General features: G+C 39.0%; 1 protein-coding gene across 1 annotated transcript; it reads right to left on the bottom strand.

Moving 5' to 3' along the window:
* Window positions 1-7,936: 7,936 nt before the first annotated feature.
* Window positions 7,937-24,307, bottom strand: CPB1 (carboxypeptidase B1). The gene is made up of 11 exons (XM_052686814.1): window positions 24,216-24,307; window positions 24,037-24,112; window positions 22,008-22,132; window positions 20,352-20,451; window positions 19,509-19,610; window positions 18,671-18,772; window positions 17,155-17,265; window positions 16,971-17,061; window positions 16,156-16,358; window positions 8,379-8,463; window positions 7,937-8,161 (listed from the first exon to the last, which is right to left on the bottom strand). Exons 1-11 carry the CDS (start codon window positions 24,284-24,286, stop codon window positions 7,974-7,976), a joined length of 1,254 nt encoding a protein of 417 aa, XP_052542774.1. The 5' UTR covers window positions 24,287-24,307; the 3' UTR covers window positions 7,937-7,973.
* Between the last annotated feature and the right edge of the window lie 1,399 nt (window positions 24,308-25,706).

Here is a 25,706-nt window from a genome sequence, read left to right as displayed (position 1 = left end):
CTGCTTTCTGAACTAGCAAAGCCAGCTGCTGGCAGCAGCTCGATGCAGCTCGATGGCAGCAGCATGCAATGCATGGTTCAGGCTCATGGCTTTGCTTTTTTGTGTGTTGTAAAAATGATCCAGAGAAAGCCAAAACCCACCTTAGTTCTGGATGTGTAGTAAGAAACTGAAATACTGCTGGGGAGGAAAGAGTGTGTGTTAAGTGTTTCTCAGGGTACAGCTGGGAGCATCACCTTTCTGCACTGCCCTGACGGTGAGTGTTGTCAGGTATGAGGCCATAGCTCAAGTGCTTGTGTTGTTTTTAATGTTATTTTCATTAGAGCTATCTCTGACCCATTAATCAGAGTGAGCTGTTACAGATTCCTCTGGAATGGGCATTTCTCTATAAGGGTGGTATTGGATCACAATTTACCTCAGCTATAATTAGAAGATGTTTTTCTCTCAATGCAGTTTGAGGACAAATGGGAAATAAAAGTTGCCATTTTTATATTTATCCAATTACATGTAACATAAGCATCAGCATAAATTAGCCAAATGTAGCCAGCTTGCAGTTAAGTTTCTGGATAATGAAACTTCGTCTTTCGGCACCTACCTTTCCCTGCAAGGCAATGATTTGAAAAGAGATGCAGTTTTTGTACTCACAGAAGATGAGAGCATAAAGACAATGTACTAGTCTTTAGATCTGTAGCTCACATGTAGTTTGAATTGCATCAAGCTGAACTTGTGTCAGCTTTCTGACTTCCTTCTACTCGTTTGAAATAACGATCCTATTCCTCTGTGCTTCGTATTGTTATGTTTTAGGAATGGCTAATTTTTCTGAATTAAACGCTTGTCTGTTTACCTTAATTATAAATCATTGCCTTTTCGTGGGCAGTTGGGTGTTTGGTTTTCTGAAGTACCACTGTTCTGCAGCATGTTCCATGGCTGTTGATGAGAACCAGCCGGAGCGCGGTCAGCATGTCGTGCTGCCACAAGATGTCATGAGAAGCCGTGTCTGACTGCAGGACTCACACACTGCATCCCTGGCACTCAGCGAGGCTGAGCAGTGCTTATGAAGCAATGTGCTCTGGGGGCGTATCGCTTTGCCATGCTGCTCCTTGAAGAAATGCTTTTTTGTGTTGTTTTTGCATTGAAACAAACGTCTGGTGACTGAATTGCTTCCAAGCACACCCTGAAGTGACAGGAGTGAATGCGTTCTGACAGTGCTGAGGTGTAGCGTAATGCTGAGCACCATAGGGTGGAGGTGTTCTTTCTGTATGTTGTAACCAAGATTTTGCAAAATGCCAAAGGGTGGTTTTGGTTGTTTTTTTTCATCCTCTGGAATGTATACTTTGGAAGGAGAAGGAATGTGTTTCCAGGAACTGGGAATGACTTTGCCCATTAAATCCTAGAATGTCCTAATCTGTTCCCCCTTGCTTTTGGTTTTAAATTCCCAGCTGAATCTCCTCTTTGAAATGTCCACGTTGTCTTGGTCAAACCTCTGAGCAGCAGCCTTGCAATGTTCCAGACTGCATAGCAGCAGGGACTTGTTTGCTGCTGCCTACCCTTGACAGAGGGAAACTGGGTGGAGACTCTGTAAGCTGCCTTGGTGTCGTACATGTACTCTAAGTCATGGCAGGCTTTTTGGTGAATTGTTTTGTTTGCAGACCTGTCAGGAACTCAGTTTTCTCTCCCATTTTGTTCAGTGGGATCTGCTTGCATAACGTTTAAGCACTGAATTTGGCTTAATAAGCTTTATCAAACTTATTTCTCTGTCACATAAACACAAAACACGCACAGAGGGTATGGGGCTTACTTTAAAAATGTTGTGCTTGATCTTGGGGATAAGAGCAGGTCTCAAGCAAAAGACATCTGTTCTTTATGTACCACCCTCTCTAGTAAGCCTTGCTGCTGTGACGCTGGCTGGGTGCTCAATGCATTTCATTTCAGGGCTTTGACAAAACACCTTTACACCTAAATGTATCAGGAGAGGGACTGGTTACTATATCTGTGCATGGCTGGTTTGTTATTCGGTACAATCAAAAGGAATCTTAGGATCTGCCAGCAGCAGTAAGAATGCAGGTAGCTGTAATGAAGCCGAAAGGCACCATAATCACTGTGTTTCTGTAGAGGAAATGCTGCCAGATTTCTGCTACAGTTTGTTCTCTGTGAGAAGTTGGTTTCTTTTCACAGTTTTAATAGATGGAGTTGGGCAGGGAGGGAAGGTGGTGCTTTGCCAACATAAATATTCACAAGTGAAAAGATTCCTCTTCGTGTGATTTCAGGGTAATCTTGGAAAAGAATGTGTTCAGTTTGTATCGTATTTAAATTGAATATCCATGTCATCAGCGTGGTTCTCCTTGAAGATAAAAGACTGGGTTCTCAGGCACTTTCATGGATTTTGGATGAGAATATTGAATGAGATCAGTGTAACTCCAAATTGCAATATAACACATTTACCCATATGAATATGAACCAAAAATATCTCAAGCCTATCTTGCCGGTTACTGAATTCCAAGAGCTATGTGATAAAGATCTGAGGAACAGATGGGTAAATGAACATATATGTCCTGTTTTGGGAAAATGTTCCCACTTGTTCTCCTGTCTGTCAGCACACTGAGCAATAGGAACTAGAACTTTTCTACAATAGAGGCGTTTGTTTTGTAGGTGTGCGACCACGAAGTCCAGCAGCAGCAAATCCTCATCCACATTTCTATATCAGCATGCGCTGTAACTCATACCGCTGTCAGTGCCAGCTGAGGGAATCTTCACATGTGTTTATGATGAGCACATCAGGACTGAATCAGTTTCTTGCAGCCTTTGGTTGCAAGTGAAGTGCAGTTATAGTCAGGTCTGGAAATGCTCTTGTCTTGGCGAGTATTCGAAAATAGGAATACATGGATGGAGAGCCTGTGTGTTCTACATCCTGGTGACTATTCTTGTTTGGCCCCATTTTGGTCTAGCATGTCCTCCATGTGATTGTATTGTCGAAAACCAAGAGCACAGGTAAGGAATAACAGACTTCAGAGAAGCTCTGTTGTCTCTGCCATTTTACAGCTCTTGGGGAAAAAAAAACTTTAAATCAGCTTTAATGTGGATTATTCTAAAACTTCTTCAGATAGATGAGTGATCTCTTATCATCTTTATGTATGAACAGATGAATTTCTATGAGCAACCTAAGAATATTTCAGGTGAGCATCATGCAATGGTAATCCAAGAAAATTGTACTTCTCATTTTGAATTGTTTTGGGTATGCCCAAAGCTGCAATCAGGATGAGTAGCAGCCCAAGGTTTGTGAGTGCTTAGTGCCACTGTCGAGAATGAGCCTTAGGGCTCCAGAAAGTGCTGCAGATACTGGACAGTGGGAAAGTGAACCATATGTTCCCATAACTCTTCAAGCTTCCAACAGCTTTATGAGAAATGGCTGTGGCTGAAATGCCAGGAGAATTCCTGAAAGGGAATGTGGGAGCGGTAATGACTGCTGAATTGTCTCAAAGCAAGCCAGGGAGGCTGAGCAAAACAGCTCCACAAAAAGTAGGAGAGATTCAGTGTCCCTCGGGATAAATGTCCAAGATCAGCTGCAAGACAGTATTTATCTCAGCATCCCAGGCATGTGGGCCAACAAACATTAGTCAGTGTGAAGGCTGGCAGAGGAAGGCCTGGCTTCAGAAGGGTGCGCAAGGCTCGCAGGGTGCAAAAGACGAGGGAAGACATCGGCTGATCTGTGCTCGTCCAGTAACGTGGTCTGCAAGGCACAAGGTGCTAGCAGGGTAAAGTTAGTAAGCATTATCTGGTTCTGTAGCATGAAGAAGTACATGAAGTTCCTCAATTGTCTAAATTTTTTAAGTTTAGAAAGCGTCATGCAAATTTAGTTTGTGTTAAGAACCTTGAGGATATATCTATCTATTTATCTATCTATCTATCTATATATATATACTAGACATATACTAGACACGGGCCATACTAGACAGTATGTTTCACAAGTGTTGTCTGTGACAGTATAGCTTACAATGGAGATGTGAGCCTGAAACTGCAAAGAAATAGCAGTGACAAAAGCTAGAAATAAAACATTGTCTATTCAGCTTTCCTTTTAAAAGGAAGAATACATATTCCACAGTTATAAAGGCTATATTGTTGCTTTTCAAATAAGATTCAAAGACACGGACTAAAATATGTCATTAGGAATTCTAGTTCCATTGGAGTAGGAACTGTTCTATTTATGATCCCTAAAGAAAGCCTTTGGGTCGTGAACAGCAGTTCTATTTGTAGCAGGAAATGTAAGAATCGTTTTTCTGCAAGTCAGTACGAAATGAGCCTGCTGCTCCTGCCTGTGCTGGTCGCTGAGGAGGGGTTGTGGGGAAGGGGTAGAGGGATCTCCGATTTGGGATCGCAGTGGAGAGAAAGTGAGTGCTCTGGTAAGTGACTGTGCAGTTTATATGGTCAGAAAACGTCAGGGCTGCATCACAGAATATTTGTCTTTTCAGTTGTTTGTTATTTTCAAATTTACCAGCTTTGCTTGATTTTGAAGCAGTTTGATTACAGATGAGCACTGGGAGGAGTGGAGGTGCTCTGAGCTGGTTTGCTCCTGGCCAGGGCCTGGCTGCTGGCAGTGCTGTGAGGCTGTGCTCTGTGGCCTGATTCATGTTAGCAGCAGCTCAGGGATCTGTGAGATAATGGCCATTGCTCCCAAGCTTTTCTCCTTTCTGCCTCATTGCAGTCTTTATGCCAGTCCTTATAGCTTATGTTATCAGTGTGCTGAAGAGAAACACGAATATTATTTTTTTTCCTCCATGAAGCCAGGAAATTGGGAGTTGATTTTATATTAAAGCAAGGTGATTCATACTTTCCCTGAGGAATGCCAGAGTTAAGTGTTTTAGGCCTTCTGGTAAATATAGAAATGAAACATTTCCATGTGTGCCAAGAAGCTGGGGTGCTTTGTTCAACAACCTTTGAAGGAAAAGTTTTATATATTTTGAGATATTTCCCTGTCTCAAAATACGTTTCCGTATTTCCCAGAGACAAAACCCCACTCTCCAAAGCAACATTTGGGGTAGCCCTGGAGCTGCTGGAGGCAGTGGCTGACCCTTTGTCTTTAGTTGCCTGTGGTGTCTTTAGTTGCCTGAGGTCTTCCTAGGAATAAATGAATGGTGCTGAGCATCAACAATTCACTCTGCAGTCAGCATAAGACCTGTGGCATTTGCCAGAATTATACAGTTGTAGCCTGGGTAATCTCTGGGTGGTTATTACTTGGTTAAAATTAGCCAAAAGATGTTGTTCTCTAAGGAAAATATTTTCCTGCCCTTCATGAGATGTTTGGCTCTGGTCAACACGTTCTGCTTGCACTATTATTGGTAACGCTGATCATTTTCCCCCCTACTTCCATTGCAAAATAGAATGACTTGTGTTTTCACTGGTGAGTGCTACTTTTGCATGTGGGTTCTATTTCATCACTAGTCCACAGCAGATGGACCAGCCGTGCGTACAAGGAGTGGGGCTGGGCCGATTGGAGTGCGCTACTGAATGAGGCATGCATTTCGTGGCCTGTTTTGAGCACATCAGATAGGGAAATGCCAAAAAAACCAGTGCTAATTGCCAAAGTGCCAACGGACAGAAGAAATCTCTGTTCAGAGCCTCCAGTAGCAGGGAGATAGGGCAGGTCCTGTCCTGGCACAAGATTTTTTTGCATCTTTCTGCAGAGTGTGTCCCCTAGCAGCCAAATTCTAAACAGCGCTGGTAAATGCCAAACACCTTTTGTGCAGCTGCGTGAAAAAGCTGCTGAGGGAAACTATTTATCACTCTCACCCACTTTGACTCAACCAGACAGACCCATGTTACTTGTATAGGAAATGGATCAGGAAGGGATAATTTCTTACAGCTTCTTTTGAAAAAGAAAGTTGCTCGTTCATCATCAAACTAATTCTCACGGCTGTTTGTAATTCTGGTAATGACAGTGGAAACGGTGGGGCCCCTGGATATAGCAGGACTCAGGATATTTTGACAAACGCTACTGTTGTGAGTGTGAGAGTCTCACATGGAGTAGCTCATAGCTCTGCTTGCTAAGTTAGAACTGCTATTAACTGTGAGCTTCAGTGCTGAGCTCAGATAGGACTGTCCAGGACCTCGGATCTGCAGTGATGGGGCAGATTGAGGTGGGTTTTGAGACAGTTCCCAAGAACGTATCCCAGGTATCTTCCTTTTGGAAGTATATAATAAGAAATTTTCCTTGTCACTGTCGCCATTAAGGCAAAGTTTGGATGAAAGTGTATTTATGTAAATCACCTAGATATTTTCATTATGCTTAGTGCTCAGGCTGTGTAAGTCCTAATGCTCTACCCATCTGCTCTGTGTAAAGATCATTTTAATCATTCAAGCAACCTTTATCTTAAGTTGCTTAAGCTTCTTGTGCAGATTATTACAGAGATGAAACTGGTCAGCTCCCCTCAGGATGTGTCTGGTGTCCCATATCCATCTTTACTATTAATGCTTCATTTAACGTGAGTCTTCTGTGCCTTATTCATTACTGAGATAAGCATTTAATAAAGGGATTTTGTCTCCCTTTTCTGATAGGTCTCAAGTTTCCTTCGTAATAAGGGAAAATAAAGTCATCTTGTTGCGACTTTTAAATGCACCACCTCACTTAAAAGGTAAATTAATCTCCTGGATCAGAGCATATGGTCATGTTGACCTAACTGAGCTGCAGCAGGGAAGAATCTGGCCCACGTGTGCTTTTAAAACAAAACAAAAAAAGGTATTGTCACATACTTCTTTTCAGCTAGAACTTAGATTGCATTATAGTTCACCCAGTGGAGAATAAATTTACTGATTCTTTCTAGTTGTAACCGGATTCATTTTTCTGATTTGCAGACTGCGTGTATTAACTCAGGTGTAAAGCATTTTCACTTTTTCTGGTTACCACAGATGAATTCTAACAGCTTGAAATAAGGTCTTGAAATTTCACTTATCTGTGAAAAGACTGCAAACACTGACTGCAAGTTTTAGGTTAATGAGCTTAAACTGATTCTGATATCAGCTCAGGAGTGAAAAAGGAGGAATGTTTCAGGATCCATTCTGTTTATTTTATAATCCTTATTATTAAAATATTAAACTCTTGATAGAAACTGTCTAACGGGGTATCCCCTGAATCTTTCACTTCAGGAAGGCTGCTGTTCTGAACTGAACAAAAGGGAGAGATTTGGGAAAGTTTGCATAGTTTGTGAGAGGAAGGAGTGCCAGAGGAAAGAGAGAACAGAAGGTGGAGAGAGAAATGGGGAAATCATGATTTTAACAGGCAGAAACAAATATGTACTACATTTGCCAGAATAAATAATAAGAATCTGAGTGAGAGATCCCACCTAACGGTTATAGGAGGAAGTCAGTAGCTGCCACACTCACTCGTGCCACACAGACATTCATAGCCCACTAGTCTTCGCCATCCCATTTTGTGAGAGAATTAATGTATTCCTTGCTGTATCTGTGCAATTCCAGTGAAGCCAAAGTCTTTTTCTTTTTTCTTTTTTTTTTTGGCTGAGAAAGCCATTCTTTTAAAAATGTGTTTTATTTGTCAAAATATGAAGGCTTATTTTGTTTATGCGTTTAATCCAGTCACTGGATAAATTCTTCTAGCACTCTATATGTTGTTAGCATTTTATTAGCGACTGGCAATGAAATACCTAGGTAATTTCATATGAAGATTAAATAAGAGACAGAGATGGTACCGAGAAGTGATTTAAAACTTGAACTTAAAGATGTGGATCTCAGAAAAGCAGCTGTTCGAGCATGCTTATTTTTCCAGCAAGGCTTATCTGCCACCCCTCCCCACCTAATTATATTGGTTGTCTTAACAGAAGGTAGAATTTATCTTGGAAGACTTTCTGATTATTGACCTTTTATGGACTAAGGATATGGCCAAGCATTAAGTAGAGCAAAAAAATAAAAAATTATTGAACATACAGAAAAAGGCTTTTGAGTAACTTTAATCGTTTCTAGAATTTCCTTTAATACAAGTTATCAAGGACATAACTGGCAATGTATTTAACAGCAAGCAGAGTCTCCTCACAGGTTGGCTTTATCTGAGACTCAGGCAGAAGAAACCCATAATTACCGGTGTCACGGAGCTCAAAAGTGAAAGAGTACTTGATGCCTTGATCGTAAGCCCAGTCATCAGAGCCTCCTGCAGCAGGGTCTGCGATAAAGACATAAAACATGACTGTAAACGTAGAAACAAGCTGCAGAACCAGATATACAAACAATTAAAAATATATATAGTATATATATATAGTATATATACTATATAGGATATATAGTAAATCAATTGATTTCTTCTTGTGGTGGAAAGGCGTTTGTGACTTATGCAATTACTGAGATCCATTTTAGATTGGCATATTTAGGCAAGTACTTACAGATTGTTGTAGCTCCTGGGCCATATACGTATTTGGTGTTGTACAGACTGGTCAGTTTTTTGGTTGCAGCACTAGCAATGGTGTTCTGTAGGGAAGGAGCAAATATAAATGCAGATTTCTAGAAGCATTCTGTGTGAATCTTGGCAAATTTGTTGAGTAAACTGCAAAGCTGTGCTTGAGAAGGTAAACTGTTTTCCACCTCTCAGAATGATTAGATGCAAGTAGTTGCCAGTACATACCCTGTCAGTAAAAAGCTTGTTCTCCAAGCTTCAGTGGTGCATAGTCTGCCTGTGTAGAGCTGCCTTAGTGTATAGCTGGTGCATAGTCCCATATAGCTTGGGCAATAGCAAACAGCATTTTTTATACTTACAAGAAACCTGTACAAGACTTAAAATAAGTAAGGAATCCCTCTGAAGGGTAATAACTTGGTACAGTAGACTGGGAACACAGTAGCCTTCCTTTCTGTTCATGCAGCATTTAAATTGAGAGTAGCACCAGTTTAGTCGGCAGAGTTGGACACCGCTGGAAGTGGAAGCAGTGTAATAAATGTTAATAGACAGAAAAGGCATAAATTACCTCAGAACCATATGTAGTCTCATTAATTTCATTTCATTTCCTGTGCTCAGAGGGGCTCGTTCAACTCCCACTGATTTCGGTGAGCGCTGGATCGGGCCCATCAGTGCTACCATGAAGCTTTGTGTGTTTGCAGTAAGGAAAATTACAGACTTTGGAATGTGTGACTTTTCCACTTCTTCATTATACAGCATGTTGGTAATAAAACATGAAAACTATTACTAACAGATGATGAATGTGAATGATTTTTGAAAGCAGATGTTCAGTATAAGAGTAAGTGATGGGTTGCCTTATCTTTGTTTATAGCTTACAGCTGAATGCTCACTATCCCAAGAATTTCCTCAAGCCCCGTCTTTCTCTTTAGGTTGTACTCTGGCTTATTTCCCAGAGCAAGAGAGATTGTAAAACATTCTGTTTACCCTTGTGCTTTAAGTGTTTCTGTGAATTACTCAGAAATGCATATTGGACCATGTGTTTTGAAAAATCTTAGTTTAGCGAGGGAGTTTCTGCAAAACAGCATCAAAATATGTTTGCGTTAATGCTGGTAGCCTACTACAGGACTGCAAGGGTTTCCCCACTCATAAGTGCTGAATTTTGATTCAGAGCAGCAGGAGTAGCTGAGGTCTCTCTGGCATTTGCTAGCAATACCATTGGGTTTTTTGGTTTTGGTTTCTCAAATCTGTCAAATCTGTAAATAGTAAATTCATTATTAAATGTAAACAGATTCTTACTCTTTTCAAAAATATGTTTCCAAAGTTTGGAAATTGGAAAGATTAGTTTTACACTCCTTATGGACCAGCTGGTTATTAATATTTGATCTTTTTTCAGTGAACTGCATTGTAGAGACAACAGAAGAGTAAAGCTGCTTTTAGGGAAGAGTGGGGCATACCTTCTGTCTGCCAAAATGCCTGCTTCAAATCGGACCAGAACAGGCAGAAGATAAAGGATGTCAGGAAGTGTATTTACCTGGGGGGTATTTTGTTATTGGCCAGGAAGTTATGAGAAGGATTTGTAGCAAAAGAGGTTGAGATTTCCAGTAGGGAGACTGGAATCCAAATATACAACTTCCTCAAGTTCTGCAGCTTGGAGATTGATGTGGTATTTAAATGACCTTCTCCATTAACTGAGCAACATGACCGAGCATTTATGACTTCATCTTGAAATGAACATTTATCAAAAGGTTTGAAATCTGATTTTTTTTTCTTTATTAAGTGACTCTCTCCCAGTTGCTTTCCTAATGGATTTACAGTGCAACGTCTGAAGGTCAAAACAAAATTTCAACTTTTTAGGAACTGAAGTCACCTCTTTCTCATGATATAAAAATGAGGAACGAATAAGAATGAAGCTCGTGAGTCCGACAAAACATTTTTCAAGAGGAGGTTGTGATATTTAGCTTTTAAAAAATAGTTTGGATTTTCGTACCTGTATGCTATTTGGAATACAGCTGCCAGGAGATGCATGGCTATCTCATTGACCTTAGAGGACACTCTTTTCTGTTGACTGATTTTCAAGATTTCTTTGTTTAACTGGCTTAATTCAATTGCTGTGGTTTCTTTGTTTTTAACTGTCAAGAATGTCTCTGTTGCAAGGAAAACTCTGCTCAGAGATATAGCAGCAGAGAAGCAAGCGGCGCCCTGAAGTCCTAGGAATAACTCCTAATTAATATCTTGTAACTGGGAGCAGAAATGGCTTTCCAGATTCTGACTCAGAGCTGAACTCGCAGAGCAGGTCATTTCAGCAGAAGGTGTATTCCCTGCACTAATCATCCACCTGTGTTTACACAGCAATTACTAATATTTTGCCTAATCTTGTGTGCGGAGTGCAATGGCCAGGGAGACAGCAGAGTTGTGTTCTCAGTTGTCATTATCTTACATAATTTACAACCTTTAAACCTATGTTTATTGTTATTAGTGTTTAATGAAAGATGTGTCTAACTGGCCAACTTTTCTATCACATCTGGAGCTTTGAGCTAACAACATAATTTACCAGGAGAAGCATCTTCTGCCTGTTAATAGGTAATTTTTGGGGGGCAGCTCCCTCATTTCATTCTTCTGTCATCAGGGCAGATTTACCAGCAAACCATGGCTGTTTAGAAACACTTCAAGGATGTTGATTACGCAGCTGCTGCCTGTGGACAATTCCCTTTGCCATCACAGGATCATAGAATGGCCTGGGTTGAAAAGGACCACAATGATCATCGAGTTTCAACCCCCTGCTATGTGCAGGGCCGCCAACCACCAGACCAGGCTGAAACACCTGTTCTCTGAGTGACTGGGCCAGACTCTGCTCTCACTGCACTGCAGATTGATTTGCCTGAGGTTGAAAACCGTATTTTCCTTCCACCTCTGTCTCATGTACTACTTAAACTTCCTTTGTAATGGAAGTCTGAAGGGTGCTGTTTGCAAAGTTAGCTGTAGCCAAGTGAAGCTGCACTTCCGAGGCTTCTTGTTTTGGCAGTAAAACCAGACTCCCCTCAGGAGTCCATGGCTGATGTGTAATTTAGTGCACTGTTCTGTTGTTGCTCATGGTTAAGCATCTCCCTAAAGAGCCTAGGGAATCCAGCCAAGTGGAAGACTGCAGTATGATGCTCTTTTTCCTTTGCAAGCCAGTTTCTCTGAGGCAGTCTTACAGGCTGCATAAGAAATTGATCCCTGGTGAGAGGGTTTCCAGCGTGACTATGTTAAGGTGAATGTGCTCTATGACTGTAGGAGACTTGACTTTGAGCCAAGCTCACACAAAAGCATCATCTGTATGAAGCTGCTACTGTAAGCATCCTTTTCAGAGTAGTGACACTACCAGTACAGAGCAGGTCTGTTTTGACAAACTCAGTGCAACAGCTTCCAAATACTGCTTTTCTGGCTGCTTCCGTTTGCTCTACTTTCCAACTTCTCTACCAAATATTTACTTGTAACAACAGTTCAATCTAAGGAGTTTTTAACAGTACAGATACAGTAGTGTAGGTTGTGACTCTTCTTTGGTATCTCTGAGTCCTTTAGAAAATAGGATTTTTGTTGTTCAAAAATTTGTAACTACAAGTATTCCGACATCTTAAACACATTCTGGAATTAAATCAGTGATGAAGAGACTTTGCTCCCAGGCATCAGGTTAAATAACCAGACTAATAGTATTCACCAAGTCACGTAACATATTTGAAATTCACTCTTCTTGCAGACTGCACAGACTCTATGCCTATCTCTGCTTTCTACCTTGTTCTATTTTAAGGGTCTCAGATGGTACGAGAAGTGAAATGGTAGACCAGCCCAATATAGAAGAATGAATTTCAGTGAACTTAAACAACAAAATAAGTGGAAATCTTGTGTCTAGAAAATTATCTTCAGCTGTGAATTAATACAATATTCCATAGCCTACCAAACAGTAATAATACTAATCTAACATGCAGATGTGGATTTGGTGCTGAGTTTGTTCAGCAAAGAGATGGAATTGAACCTGGAAAGGAAGAGAGAGCATGGTGGACATACCTCTGCTCTATCAGTTCAGAACCAATTCAAATACGAACAAGAATGGATAGAGCTAGATATGTCTTTGCTGAAAATGAGGAAAGCATAGGATGACCTAGTAGGAAAGTAAGGCAAAAATTTGAACTGATTAAAGCATGTGGGTTGAACTGCTTGTGCCGAATGTGATTAAATACAGAGGCCTGTATTTCAGGAAGACAAAAATGTGAATGGTAAAATGAAGATTAAAAGAATCTTTTTGGGGTGGGGAGAGATACTGGTGTTGCCAATCACATTTTAATTGTGAAGAGCTAATGCTTCTGTTCTCAGTAAGCGATGGATTCAAGTGTGCATTCTGTGTGCAATGAAACTCCCAAGGGTACAGTAAATAATGAGCCAAGTGAAGATTATGAGGCAGGCAAAATGAGATCCACCAAAAAAGAGTACATTTTTCTTTCATGGAGTCATCTCCAGAATATTGTGCAACTTCTGAGAAAATTCTGACCTAGATTTTCCTGTCTTGGGTGTTTTTATTTGTTTGTGTATTGTTTGGATAACAGTGAAAGTTCTGTGTAGCATCTCAGAAGTGAGAGAAACAAACAAATTATCCTATGCTGAATACAGGGAGAAAAATCTGGGGATAATTCTTGTGTTCTGTGGATTGAGTTCCTCTTGCCTCTCAGGCAAAGGAGGGAAGTTGTGGGAAGGAAGAGTCATGCATGATTTTTATCTTCTGTCACACGGTTTAGTCCTGGGGTGATTGGGGATAGCCCTAATCCTGTTCTCAAACCAAGTTACAATAATGTGAGGTTGCTATGATTAGCTATGGCAGTGAAGAATGAAGCATAAAGGTTGCTGGAACTCCTAGAGTGCCCTGTTTTACCCGAGGAACAAAAAGCAGAACAGTTTTTTGCCTTCTGATTTCTTGAGGCTGTGAGCAAAAGAGAAAGTCTTTCAAGCCCCAAGGACACTGCTCAGTGTTCTGGCAGGAAAGGAAGGTACAGGCTTTCTCTAGATCTTTCTTTTGTGCAGACCTACTGATTTCAATCTCAAATTACTCAATTTTTGTACCCTTATGTGTCTCAGACACTGGAATGTGGCACAGACCTCAATGTATTATGCTACCTTTAATTAAATATAATGGAACAAAATATTATTAATGATAAGCAGACATGAAATTTTGTTTAACCACATGTCGAGCTGCTCACTGGAAGAGATAAGAAATTGCAGCTATATTTCCTTTAATTTATTAGATCTGTCAGAGTAAAAATAACATCCAAGATAAGATAATGGCACTATAAATTTTGCTCCATTTGAAAAGTGATTTATGGTCCTCTGATTCACCCAAACAATCTCTATGAAAGGTTGAGATTCTAATTTCTCTCCATTTCTCTAAATTCTAAATCTAGACAGAACTTTTTGTCACAGAATAATGACTGGCAATACACCACAATATCTCTTTTTGTAAGTGTATCATTTTAAGCAAATCCAGCTATTGATGGAAAATCTTAAATTTCTTTAGTTACAGCTCAAAGGAATGTGCTTTAGTTATCTCAAGTGGCCCGAAAAGCCGCACCTTTGAACTTGACCCAGAGCCTGTGGAAGTCAGTCTATTTAATTCATTGGTGTTGGAGTGAATTGGGCCTTTTCTGTTTAATTACCCCGGCTATAGGCAGTTTTGATTGGATGATACTCTGATCTCATTCTCTGAAAGAAGGATTTTTGGCAAGAAGTCTTCCCTCGTTAAAGTCAGGTACTGCTCAAGTAGAATATCCCTGGGATCCTGCTGTCTTTTTGTTGGGATCGCCAGTAAAAGAAGTATTTCCCTTAATTAATACATGAAAACCACTCATCGGGTCACCTTGTCATTGGTGGTGAGGTTTGTAATTGCTTTGTACTGGAAAATAATGGAACCCCCTCTGGGATCATTGTACCCAATTTAAAATGTAGGATAAAATGACAGTGGAAAATCTAACTTATGAAGTGAAATCAAATAGGTGAAGAGAAGTATATAGGTTGTATTCCTGAGCTATTTATTTCTTATGCTGAATAGCAATAGTAGACTTGTTCTCTATGGCAGGAAAATAAGGCTTTTATTAATTAAAAGCTGGAGAATCATTGTAAAAGTAATGCATGAAATTATATTCCATATTGGAATATATTTTTAATCATAAAAATGTAAATTGATAAAAGAAAGTGAAAACCAAGAAAATCAGAAGTTATTTCTTATTTCTAAAGATTGTTTTAATGGATAGGACTTCTTGTATTTTTTAAATACTAGGCCGTTGATGCAAACTTTCTCAGTTTAATACTGTGAGAAGCTTGCTGGGGCTTTAGTTAAGTTTCACATTTGCTTTTGATTCAGAAAGTTGAGCGGAGTGTCATGCAACTTTTTAGCACATGTGAACTTTGTGATCTTGACAACGAAGCAGCTCAAGGGCTTTGTGCTGTTTATTGCCTGAGACTGAACTGCCATGTGTAAAATGTGAAAAAATGTAAAAACTGAAGACAAGAAATCACTATAGTTCCATGGAATAATTAAAATCAAAGCTTTCTGGAAAATAAATTAAGAAAGCAAAGTTTTCATCTGGATTTCATCCTCTCTTTTAAGCTGTAAAACATGCTGCAGGAAAGTTCACTGTTGGCCCGAGTTCTTGTTTGTGCTTTGGAATTGTGACATCTATTAGGGAGCACTCATAAATCTGTCAAGCCCCCCCAGCAGACCAGCACACTGAGTGTTGTTGCCTTGGACTTTTGGCAGCATCCAGGAAAGAGAGGGAATCAAGATTTGTTTGTTTTGTTTTGCTCTGTTGTTTTGCCTGCCAACAGCTTCTAATTGCTAATATGCCAGAGAACTGAAGTAATTTTCTTATTCATGATTGTTGATTCTTGGCCTTGTGAAATGTTTACAACTTTTATGCACACTTAATATTTTTAACTTTTTTTTTAAATTCCAGATTGTTATTCAAATGGTGTTAGGGTGTGTCCTTCATTCATTTTGGATGAATAAAAGAGGAGTTGTTATTTAAAACATGACATTTATCTTCTTCTCTTCCAAGTAAGGGGTGTATTTGAATCAAGGCCTATTTAGAAGGGTCTCAGATTGTTTTCACCTGTTTTGTGCCTGTTTTTAGTTATAATCATAGTCCAATATATAGATATATAGTAATTAATACTATATATTACATTTATTATTGACAAAAACTGCCTCATTGTCCTCAAGCTGCATCATTCTCTTTAACAGGAGTCTCACCCTTTTCCTTCAGTGAGAAGTAAGGTTTGGTACGAAGTATTAGGCAGAGTTCCTTATTTGCTGGTGCTGGTACCACTTCAGTCATTTCTGTGTAGTTATTATAGTCTAGCAAGCTGTTAGCATGGCTTACAAAGGAAATGTTTCTGTGGGATGTTCTGCAGCCACACACACTGCAAATTATTGCATCAGGAAGAAGCAGTGCTGCATGATGTAGTGAATTTCTCTATGGCATGACTGGAAAGCAATCCTGACCTTGTGGCAAATTCACTGTATACACTGAAATTAAGTAAGGTTCTCAAGGTTATCTTGTGCCTGAAGTATGTGGAAGCCATCATGGTGTCTCTGGCTTTTGAAGTATGTTCAAAAACTGGCAACATATACTCTTTATTCATAGTTAAAGATTCTGCCTGAAGTTAAATAGACCTAAATAATGCTCTTTCATTATATCAAAAACATTCTTTTCATTACATCAAAATGACAAAGAACTTGTGCTTACCAGTTCCTTGTAATCCTTTGGATGTGAATAAGTGTATGAATAGGGAAACAGTAGCAGCTGGGAATAGGAGTGAATAGTCAGGTATGCCTTGATTGTAGAAAGATTTTCACGAATAAAATCAGCCAAAGCCTTTGTCTCCTTTTCAGACTCAGGTGAGGAGCCGCAGTAAGTAGAATCACATGGGCTACTTGAGGCCCCCAGTTCTGGAAAGAGCAGTGAACATAATGAATATTTAATAAAAAAGTTGGTTGTTAGGAGAATGATATAATGTGAATTTCATAATAAACCTTGGAAATCCTACTGCCACACCTGTACCGTATCAGGAGAGTCCTTTGTTGCATAGTTAAGACACTGGGCAATATGACGCAGTGTTAATTAAGTACGATCTGTACTTCTTGTTTGGAGGGACATGAGTTTCTTTGCAAAGCCCTATGTTATCTAAATGATTATTATTTGCATCCTTACTTAAAAGTCTTCTCCTTGCACATCTCCCCCATATCTGGAATGCTTTCAGGAACCAGCAAAGAGGGCACCTCTTTGCAATGAGTGAAACAACTGAAAGAAAGCTATTTTGACTTCTCTTCTGAAGTCTGCTGTTCATAGAAGTAGCTATACTGATGAAACTAGTAACCAAAGTTTGTTTTTTGCATAAAATTTGAACACCAGCTATTCCACAATGCTATATTGGTGGTCTTCAATCAAAATCATGATGTCTTCAATCAAAACCATAGTAATATAAGCGGAAATCCATAATTAAGTATTTTGGCTATTGCATTTCTGGGTGATTGCTGTAGCTTCTATTAGGAGACACTTACTGCACCAGCCAGCATTGAAGTTCCTGTTGGGATCAGTACCAATGCAAGAGCTGCCAGTGTTTTTAGAGCGTGTCTTTCTCCACATACGGTTCTAAAATAGAATGGTGAAGCTTAGAGTAAAAGTAAGAAAGAGTTCTTACAGTTGGCTTAGCCAGCAATATTCTTGACAGAGGAACATACTTACAGTTGTCCAAGTGTAAACGTAACCATCGATATTAACAACTGGCAAAACATAGAAGTCCAAGCTGTTGAGAAGTTGGGTCATGGTACTATCTGTTCCGTAGGTCTCCACAGCCTAATGAGAGAAAAGTAGAAAGAGCTGATGATGCCTTCATGGAATGAAAACATCTCCAGCATATCTTTGAAGGCCTGGATCTAGATAAGGAATTACTGAATGTGGAAGGTGAAGTCATCCAGGTAACTGCGCCACATGAGGTGGTAGCACTGATGTTATGTATGCTCAGAAGACTTACAGTGACTGAAACCATATTGCTGTTAGAGAGTCGACTTTTTCTGGTAGATAAAATGTATTTGAAAGCAATGTGGATTTTGAACAGGATAATAAAGAAAAGGTTTCCATCTACTAGCTTATCAATGAAAGACAGAAAAATGTTCTGGTCCATATATTCTCCCTGTATCCTGTCGCCTTAAACACTTGTTTATAGTTTGAATTGATAGTAAATTTTGTTTCTGATATCTGTTATGCAGATAAAATTCATCACTAATCAAAACTACAAAAAATGTTTCCATCATTACATCCTTAGACATTTCTAGTCCTAATACTTTGGTTGCACATATTCATAGAGAGGTGGATTTTTCCATGCAATTTTCCAGGTATGTACATCATAAGAACTCCTGCCTACATATCCTACTGTTTATGACCTAGCACTTTGTATGCTTGTTCGGAAATCTAAGTCAGTCTTGTGTGAGCATCCAATTATAATTGACATTTGCTGTAAAGGCCTGGTTGCATCCTTGTTTCCTGTACTTTACAAAGATGTAAAGTGCAACGCAAGAAGCAGTGCAGTAGAAGAAGACATCTACTGTCCTGTAGCTAGCAAGTGGACAGGTTAGGTGTAGAATTTGGAAAGGAAATTTTAGGTCACTACAACTTACTTTTTTCCTGTGTTTTTTGTTTGTTAATTTCTTTAGGTGGGTTTTTTTGTTTGTTTGCAGATACAAAGAATGACCTACTTTGTTTTTTCTGTAGTTTCTGACTTTTATGTCTAGAAGCATTCCCAGCTGAACCTCCAGTGACTCTCAGAGGACTGCACTTTAAAGTTTTTTCTACCTATCCTCACTTGCATTCACTGAGCAGAGCCACTGCTGGTGTTGGGTACATCCATGAATTAAATGATCAGACAGTGAAAATGACAGCCGTAGTGACGTGAATTGCTGAGAGAAAAATGGTAGCACATACTGTCTGCAGCCTTATTGGGAGATAATGAAATAACATTCCCTTTGACTCCACTGAGATGTCACTTTCAATTTCCACTGCTCCTTACACAAAACCGCATGGCTGTCTGAGAAGATAGAGGTTATACTTGCCACCAGTGCTGCTGCAAGCATACCTCATACACATGCTTAGGTAATCTTAAGCTGCTCAAAGATTACAGGCAGCCATTAAGATCTAGTGTAAGTGGTTGAAATAAAAATTATCGCGTTTTGTAAAACAAGTTTTGATCATTATGCTTACTGACTTCTTTTACAAACCACTGGCAGAAAGCAGGGGAGATCCACTCTCTTGCGTGGAAACCACAGTCCATGAAGATGGCCTTCTTATTCGTACCGCTTTTTCCCAACTACAGAAACAAATAAAAAAACAAACCCAAGTTCTGAAAGAAACAATTTGTACGCAAAAGACGTCTGCCACCTTGTTGACTTAAAGAGTAATACTGTACATTTCCCTGAATAAATGGAAAACTAGGGAGTGCTCTCAGCTGTAGTTGACAATGATATTCAAGCTAAAACCTTATGGTCTTAATAGTTTTATTTTTATTAATGTAGGTTACTCTCTCCTCCACCACAATAATAGATGGTTCTGCACTGTTGATATATTCCCTGTGGTGTTTCTAGTAGTTAGTTTTGTTTGGATGGGTGATAGATGCTTATGCAATTTTAGGCAAGTAACCATTATTCTCTCACCTTTAATTTGTTAATGTTAATCTTATTTACTCATACGAGTTATTCAAAAAACCTGTGTCTGATGAAGAAACAAACATTGCCTTTTGCTAGAGAGACTGACATTTATAGATCCTTTTAGAGTAAATGTGCTTACAGGTGAAGAGAATATAAAGGTAGTTGATAATTCACCTGGCTTACAGGATTGTTGTTAAATTTATGCCTGAACTTCTCATAGTTCATTATGGCCCTTATATCTTAGGGTAAAAAAGTTCGTATTACAAATAGTGCAAAAAATCAATTTGATTCCTTTTAAAACGTATATTAATATCTTAGCATCATCGTTCAGTAGGCATCATAGTCTTGCATGGATAATAGCAGAAAAACAGTCTGGCACAAATGAATCACTGCACTCACTTTGAGAAGGTACAGCGGCCGTGCTTCATATGTTTCCCCAATTACACTGCGAGAGACCAGGCTTGGGTTCTGAGCAGCAATGTCAGCAGTCCAAGCAGCTATCTGTTTAATAAGGAGAATAAAGATGTTGATGTGTCTGTCCTCAGGTCCAGAGTAACTTATGCACAAGCTGGAAGAGTCCTTCTGAGAATTGAACCAAATATTTAATACCATTGATAGATTTCTTATTATTAACTCTTGCTTGTGCTAGATACTTGTGTATCTAATCTTAGTTGTTGGGTTTTTTTTTCCAGTAATAGATAGTGGTTCATTGCAGACTTCAAACTATTGCTGAACTAGGATTTTCTGATATGAATTTATCTAAAATGTCCAATCATTGGCGTCTGGTTGGTGAGTGAAGAAACTTTTTGAATGCTAACCGTACATAGTGCTTAGAGATTATGATTTTGTCATCCTTTTAATTCTTCTGACAAAAGAAAACTTTTTTCCTTTTACAGTAAGTAGATTGAATGCTTTAAGTCTTCTGCATGCTGTCATGTTTTTCAGTTTCATAGCTCTTCTATTTATTATCATTCTTGAACTGTTTATGGAAGCACTGGGCAGGGATTTATGGGAACAGTCCACCGAAGTCAAATACAAAATAAATAAGTATGTGTAGGCAAATGGGTTATGCAGATTATCTCTGTAATGAGCAGTGAAGGAGAGATTTTGGAGAGGAGGTTATCAAGTTAATGGATATAATGGAAGAGGAGAAGGGAATATTGATGGAAGAATATCAGAAGCCATTTTGACAATGGAGGCTAAGATATCAAGTTGATACAGTGGAAAACATTTGGACTTTACCTGATCCCAGGTGTTGTATTTTTCATAACTGTGACCAGTGCTACGAACTTTGCTGTCAAACTGAGCATGCATTGCAGTCTGCAGGTTGTCAATCAGAACTCTGCAATACCACGGAAAGCAGAAAGAAATGTGCAATTTGTTAGCAGAAAATCGAGCACCACATGGATATCTTTGGATTTGCACAGAATTAAGGCCATGTTGATTATGAAGAAACATGTGGTGAACTGGTTTATGCATTTGAAAATAATAGAAGCTATGTTCAAGTTTCAGTCTCTTTTCTGCCTCATCCGTGCTGACAGAATGATCACAAAGCAATAGCTTCTCAACTTGCACCTGCCCACTTAACTCCCATACTAGCAAACCTCCAGAATGGCAACAGTTGGGGTTAGAAAGAAAGGCAGTGCTAAAACAGGGTGCATGTAAACTATATTAGTTCTGTATCCAAGTAAAACTCTCCTTTGCCTTGGACTGACCTTGTAATGTCACATTGCCTCTTCCTCAAAAGGAAAAGGGCATTCTCTTCAACTGATGATGCTGAAGAACAATTAGACTGCAGTAACGTAAAACCCTCCTGTTATCCAGGATCTCTAGCAACCCAGAGATGTTTGCATGATTAAATTCTTTATCAAACCAAGCTTCCAAAGTTTAGGTGCAGTTTGCAGATGGCAGGATCCATACATGGCAAAAAAATAAGCTGACAAAAACAACAACAGAAACAAACCACCCTACCACCCTGACTGCATTGCCTGAATCTCCCCTGCTCGTCTCCCTGGGGCTGATAGAAAGACACGGCTCATCTTCAAGCATGGTCTTGAGGACCTTTTGCTCATATTTCAGCCTTGGCTATAAAAAAAAACGTTTCCTTGTTTTTTCCAGTGTTTGTCTTAATATCCTTACAAATTCTCACTTGTTCAGGATATGTGCTCAATCATTTGGATAGAAGAGCAGGAGGCCACTTTGTGAGGCACCATCAGCCTTCAGAACAAACAGTGCAAATGAGCACATTGACATGGTATCATGGCACTGCAGCTCCACTTCAAAAGAATTTTAACTGCTTGGGTTGTCACAAGGACACTCCACTGAAGTTTGTCAGGGACACCTTCCAGACATTTGTTTCCTCTGTTGCAATCAAAAGATTTGTGCATGAACCTGAGGGAGTTCATAAATATCATAGGGAAAGATAGCACATGTAACTCTTCCTTTGCCAAAGAAGTACTTCGAATGAAACTGGACTCCTGTGCTGTACGTGGGCTGAGGTACTGCTGAGAACAATCTCTTAGAGTATTTTTAGCTCTGTTCCCTCCTGTGGCATCCAAACAGGATACAGTTAACATGGGGATGGCAAGTTTAGGGAGAGATAATCCTCAGATTTAGCAGAACCTACCAGCTATGTTTCCTGAGAACTCCAGCAAAGGAGTTTGATCTGGTGGAAATAAATCTGAGTGATGAAAACTCTCCACTCTGCTGAACGAAGTCATGAGAGTTTGATCAAGTAAAACTGAGTTTTGTATCTGTATTTATGCATATTCTACACATTGAAAAAGCCTGCTAATCAAGCTGGACCAAGGAGGATGTTTGTGATGAAGATAAGTGCAATCAGTGATGAAAATGTTCAACACATTTTCTCCAATATTCAGTCTCCTACTAAAAACTTACTTATAATCCACTTCGTTTTCTTTGAAGAGATGTTCAACCTCCAAAGCCTTGTCAGCTTCAACTCGGAAATCAACTTGCATTTTTGGCTTTACCAGATTGACGAAGTCTGGCTGCCAAAAGTCGACCTGAAAGAAAGCCAAACGAATATATGAACAAATACATACATACGTATGACTGAGTTTTAAGTGAGTGCATGTGTGATATAGTGATGCTGATTGTGATTGATACAACAAATTTCATTCCGCTGTTACATTGACTGATCTTGCTTGCCAGAAAAACTGACTTAAGTTTTAAATGGAATTCAGTGAAGATGATTTTGTTAGACCCTTGAACTTACATGGAAGATTTCTGGAGATGGCAGTAACAGTTTAACAAATACCAAGTATTAACTCAGTTTTTGAGTACATTTAATTTTTGACTTATTAAATTATGTTACTTAGTAGGGACTGCACTAGTCTTGCACAGTGCTAAAATCAGTGCTTGGTATTTTTTCGTTTCAAAATTGAAAAAGGAAAAGAGACAATTATCACCCTAAATCAAATGACAAGTAGCCCTTATATCCAGAAGAACGTTCTGAACTTCACTTAAAAGAATCTGATGTAAAAGACACTGGAGCTTTGGAGCATAAAGAATGTTGTCTGCTCTGAGCATCCCATACAATTATGACAGTGTCTGAACACATACAGATTTGTGAATGCTGTGCAAAATTTGTAACTCTCTTTATAATTTTTTTTCATTCTTTGTTCACATTTCATTGGAGTTTTTTGCCTGTAACCATTAAATGGTCTCCTGAGTATAGCAAGCTACAAACATACTTTACATGCATCAGCTGGAAAGGACTGTTGCATTTATAAGTGTCTTTAAGACTCATTTTGTGCCGTTTGTAGGAGGAGCCTATGCCTTTGGAAGACATTGTTTAACTCATAAGGGACAAATGACAGTGCAATTACTACTTCACATATTCTTTCTGAAATCTGCTTTAAGATCTCTTGGATTTAGAGTCCTGTTAAAGGTCAGTGAAAACAAAACTGGTTTACCAGTCTAATGCCTTTTCAGCCTTTCATGTCCTGAGCATAAAGGAAATTGAGGCTGGTGGGCATGTTCACAAAATGATGTATCTTCAAGTTAGATGACTATTACAGTGTATACTGCTACCACGTGAGTCCTGGCAGATTGCTTTGTATAACAACAGTAGTTTAGAGATCTTTTCTTTACTGGGATTGCTTAGGAGCAAACTTGTTATATTCATTTTCATAGAACTAGCAGCAACATACCAGTATATATTCTTTCTGTGGAATACTGTTTCAGCATGCTGTAGTACTCTGCTGCTGCTACTTCTCCACATCTGTACTTCATTAAAAAGACCATCCTTTAATCCTACAGATAATGGTGTCTTTTTCACCAACAGCTATTTTACAACATCAAAGCTGAAGAGAAATATTGGAAACACATTTGCTGTCTTTATTGTTTTTTCTCATGTCATTATGTTATCATATATCTACATCAAGGTCACTAGGAAACATGCAGCTTGACTGGAAAAAGAAAATTTTAAAGGAAAGTCACAGACAAAAGGTGACACAAGAGGCTAGAGGCCAAAACACTGTTCAGTTTGTTATGAATACGAATTTTTAGATTGTTTGCATGAACAAAATCTTACACCTTTAGCATTAAACGTTCCTGTACTTGGAAGTTTCATGTTTTGTCTAATTCTTGAAGGCACTCCACAATGAATATATAATTTCAAAGTAACTCAATTAATACATTGCAGTGAACACTTTCATACTCAGACTGGGGCATCTGGACTTTTCAGGAAGACATAAACTAGTATGTAAGCAATTCTGTCTTTATTACATTTTCCTCTTCCCTCTGAAGAACTCATGATGAATTGGCTGGAATCAGGACTAGGTCTTTAATTTGGAAGCTTGTTACTGTTTTTTTTTTTGTTGTTGTTTTTTCGGTTGTGATTAGTTGAGGAACAGGAGAAATGTTCCATTTGGATTCAATAAAGCTCCTTCCCCAAGTTCTTTACCTGCATTTTGCTGGCAAGGGAATGGATGATTTCCACCTGCTCATCGTTCTGTGGAGTCACTCGAAACACCTTGTGGCTGAAAGGAGAGAGAAATTGGATTTTAAAAAGATAAGTCAGCTGGAAGACTTTTGCTCATGGAGAAGAAATCATGAAAATATAAACCTGATGTCTGTACGTACCCATCAAAAGTCTGATCTTGCAGGTGAGCAGAAGCAACTGCAGCACCCACGAGAACTAAGAACGCCCACATGTTTTTTGAAGAAGTAAACAGGCTTTCAGTTCTGGGCTGCTTTTATAATCTGTTTTGTGTTTGGTTTTGGTTTTTTTTGTTTTTTTTTTGTTTTTTTTAAATTAAATCAAATATACACCGGAACAAACCACTGATCAGCTGACAGATTATCCCTTTGGCGTTGTTTGGTTTGCATAACGTGTGCTTTACTTCACACCTGTGAAAACAGTGGAAAGTCTCAAAGGTGGCAGTAACAGTAGGGGCTAAGGAATTTTGCTGCTAGAGTGGAATGAACTTGTTATGTGGGAAACTGAGTTTAATCCATTTTGTTCTTTTGTAATGTTGTGTTTGTGTGTGTGTGTGAATTTTGATGAAAAATGTAATCATTTTTTTCAATTGTTTGGTTGCTGGATTACAAACTTTGTAATGCTTAATTGTCACCTTATGTAATGGCTGATGACTTTCAGATGTTGCAGCAGTGTGACCAGTCTTCTTAATTACACACCACTCTCTCTTTTCCTGAACGGTCTGTGGCTGACTGTGACAGAGTCAGAGCATCTGAAGAGGAAACACAATTTGGATGTACGAGTTATCAATCATTTCCCAGTAGGGAAGAAAGGTACTGATCTTTTCATTGCTTAACTTGAAGGGAATCAGATGCCTGCAGAACTGAAGGTGTAGATATTTCTAGTCACTGTGGAGTTGTACATATTCTTCACATAACATATTCACAGATTCATTTGTTCTCTCTAATTATACCACATGAAAATCAGGTTGAATTAACTCTCTTGTGGGAATTAACTATAGGCTAAGAAGATCAAATGACACGTAGTTGTATAAATGCATTTTCATTTTTGTCTTCCATGTTGTTCTTAAACTATCTGAGAATAGTATTCTCTTATCACTGTGCTTTCATCTGTTTAGTTTTCATTAATGTGTCCTAGGCACAAATTGTCTGCTGATGCTGTGTCTTGAGGTGATTGATGCTTTTGGCAGGGAGTCTGTAAATGAATCAGCACATATATATATATAAAGGTTGGAATCTATGAGCTCAGTTATGTTTTCTGTTATGCCCAAGTGACCTGACAGATTCCAAGGTTTCAGACAAGATCATCTTGAAGATGTTCTTTGCAAAACAGCAGACATGGAGTCAGAAATCTGCATATACAAATATCATATATATGTCAAAATGCATCAGAAAATTGAATGCATTCATCTTGCAGAAAAAAGAATCGCAAGTTTCAGAGGGCTACGTTAAGAAAGAAAGTCGTGATAGATGCTGCACTTCACTTTTTAAAAGAAGTTCCCTAGAGACAATAAAGCTGCTCAGTAAAACTGCAGCAGTCTTGTATAGGGAATGCCCTAGAAATACATTTTTAAAATCTATGTACCAAGCATGCAGCAGTTTTACATAACAAAATAACATAATAAAAATGCTCTT

Source organism: Tympanuchus pallidicinctus, unplaced genomic scaffold, assembly GCF_026119805.1.
Source record: "Tympanuchus pallidicinctus isolate F22 unplaced genomic scaffold, pur_lepc_1.0 scaffold22, whole genome shotgun sequence".
Lineage (NCBI taxonomy): Eukaryota > Metazoa > Chordata > Aves > Galliformes > Phasianidae > Tympanuchus > Tympanuchus pallidicinctus.
This window is presented reverse-complemented; position numbering and strand designations above follow the sequence as displayed.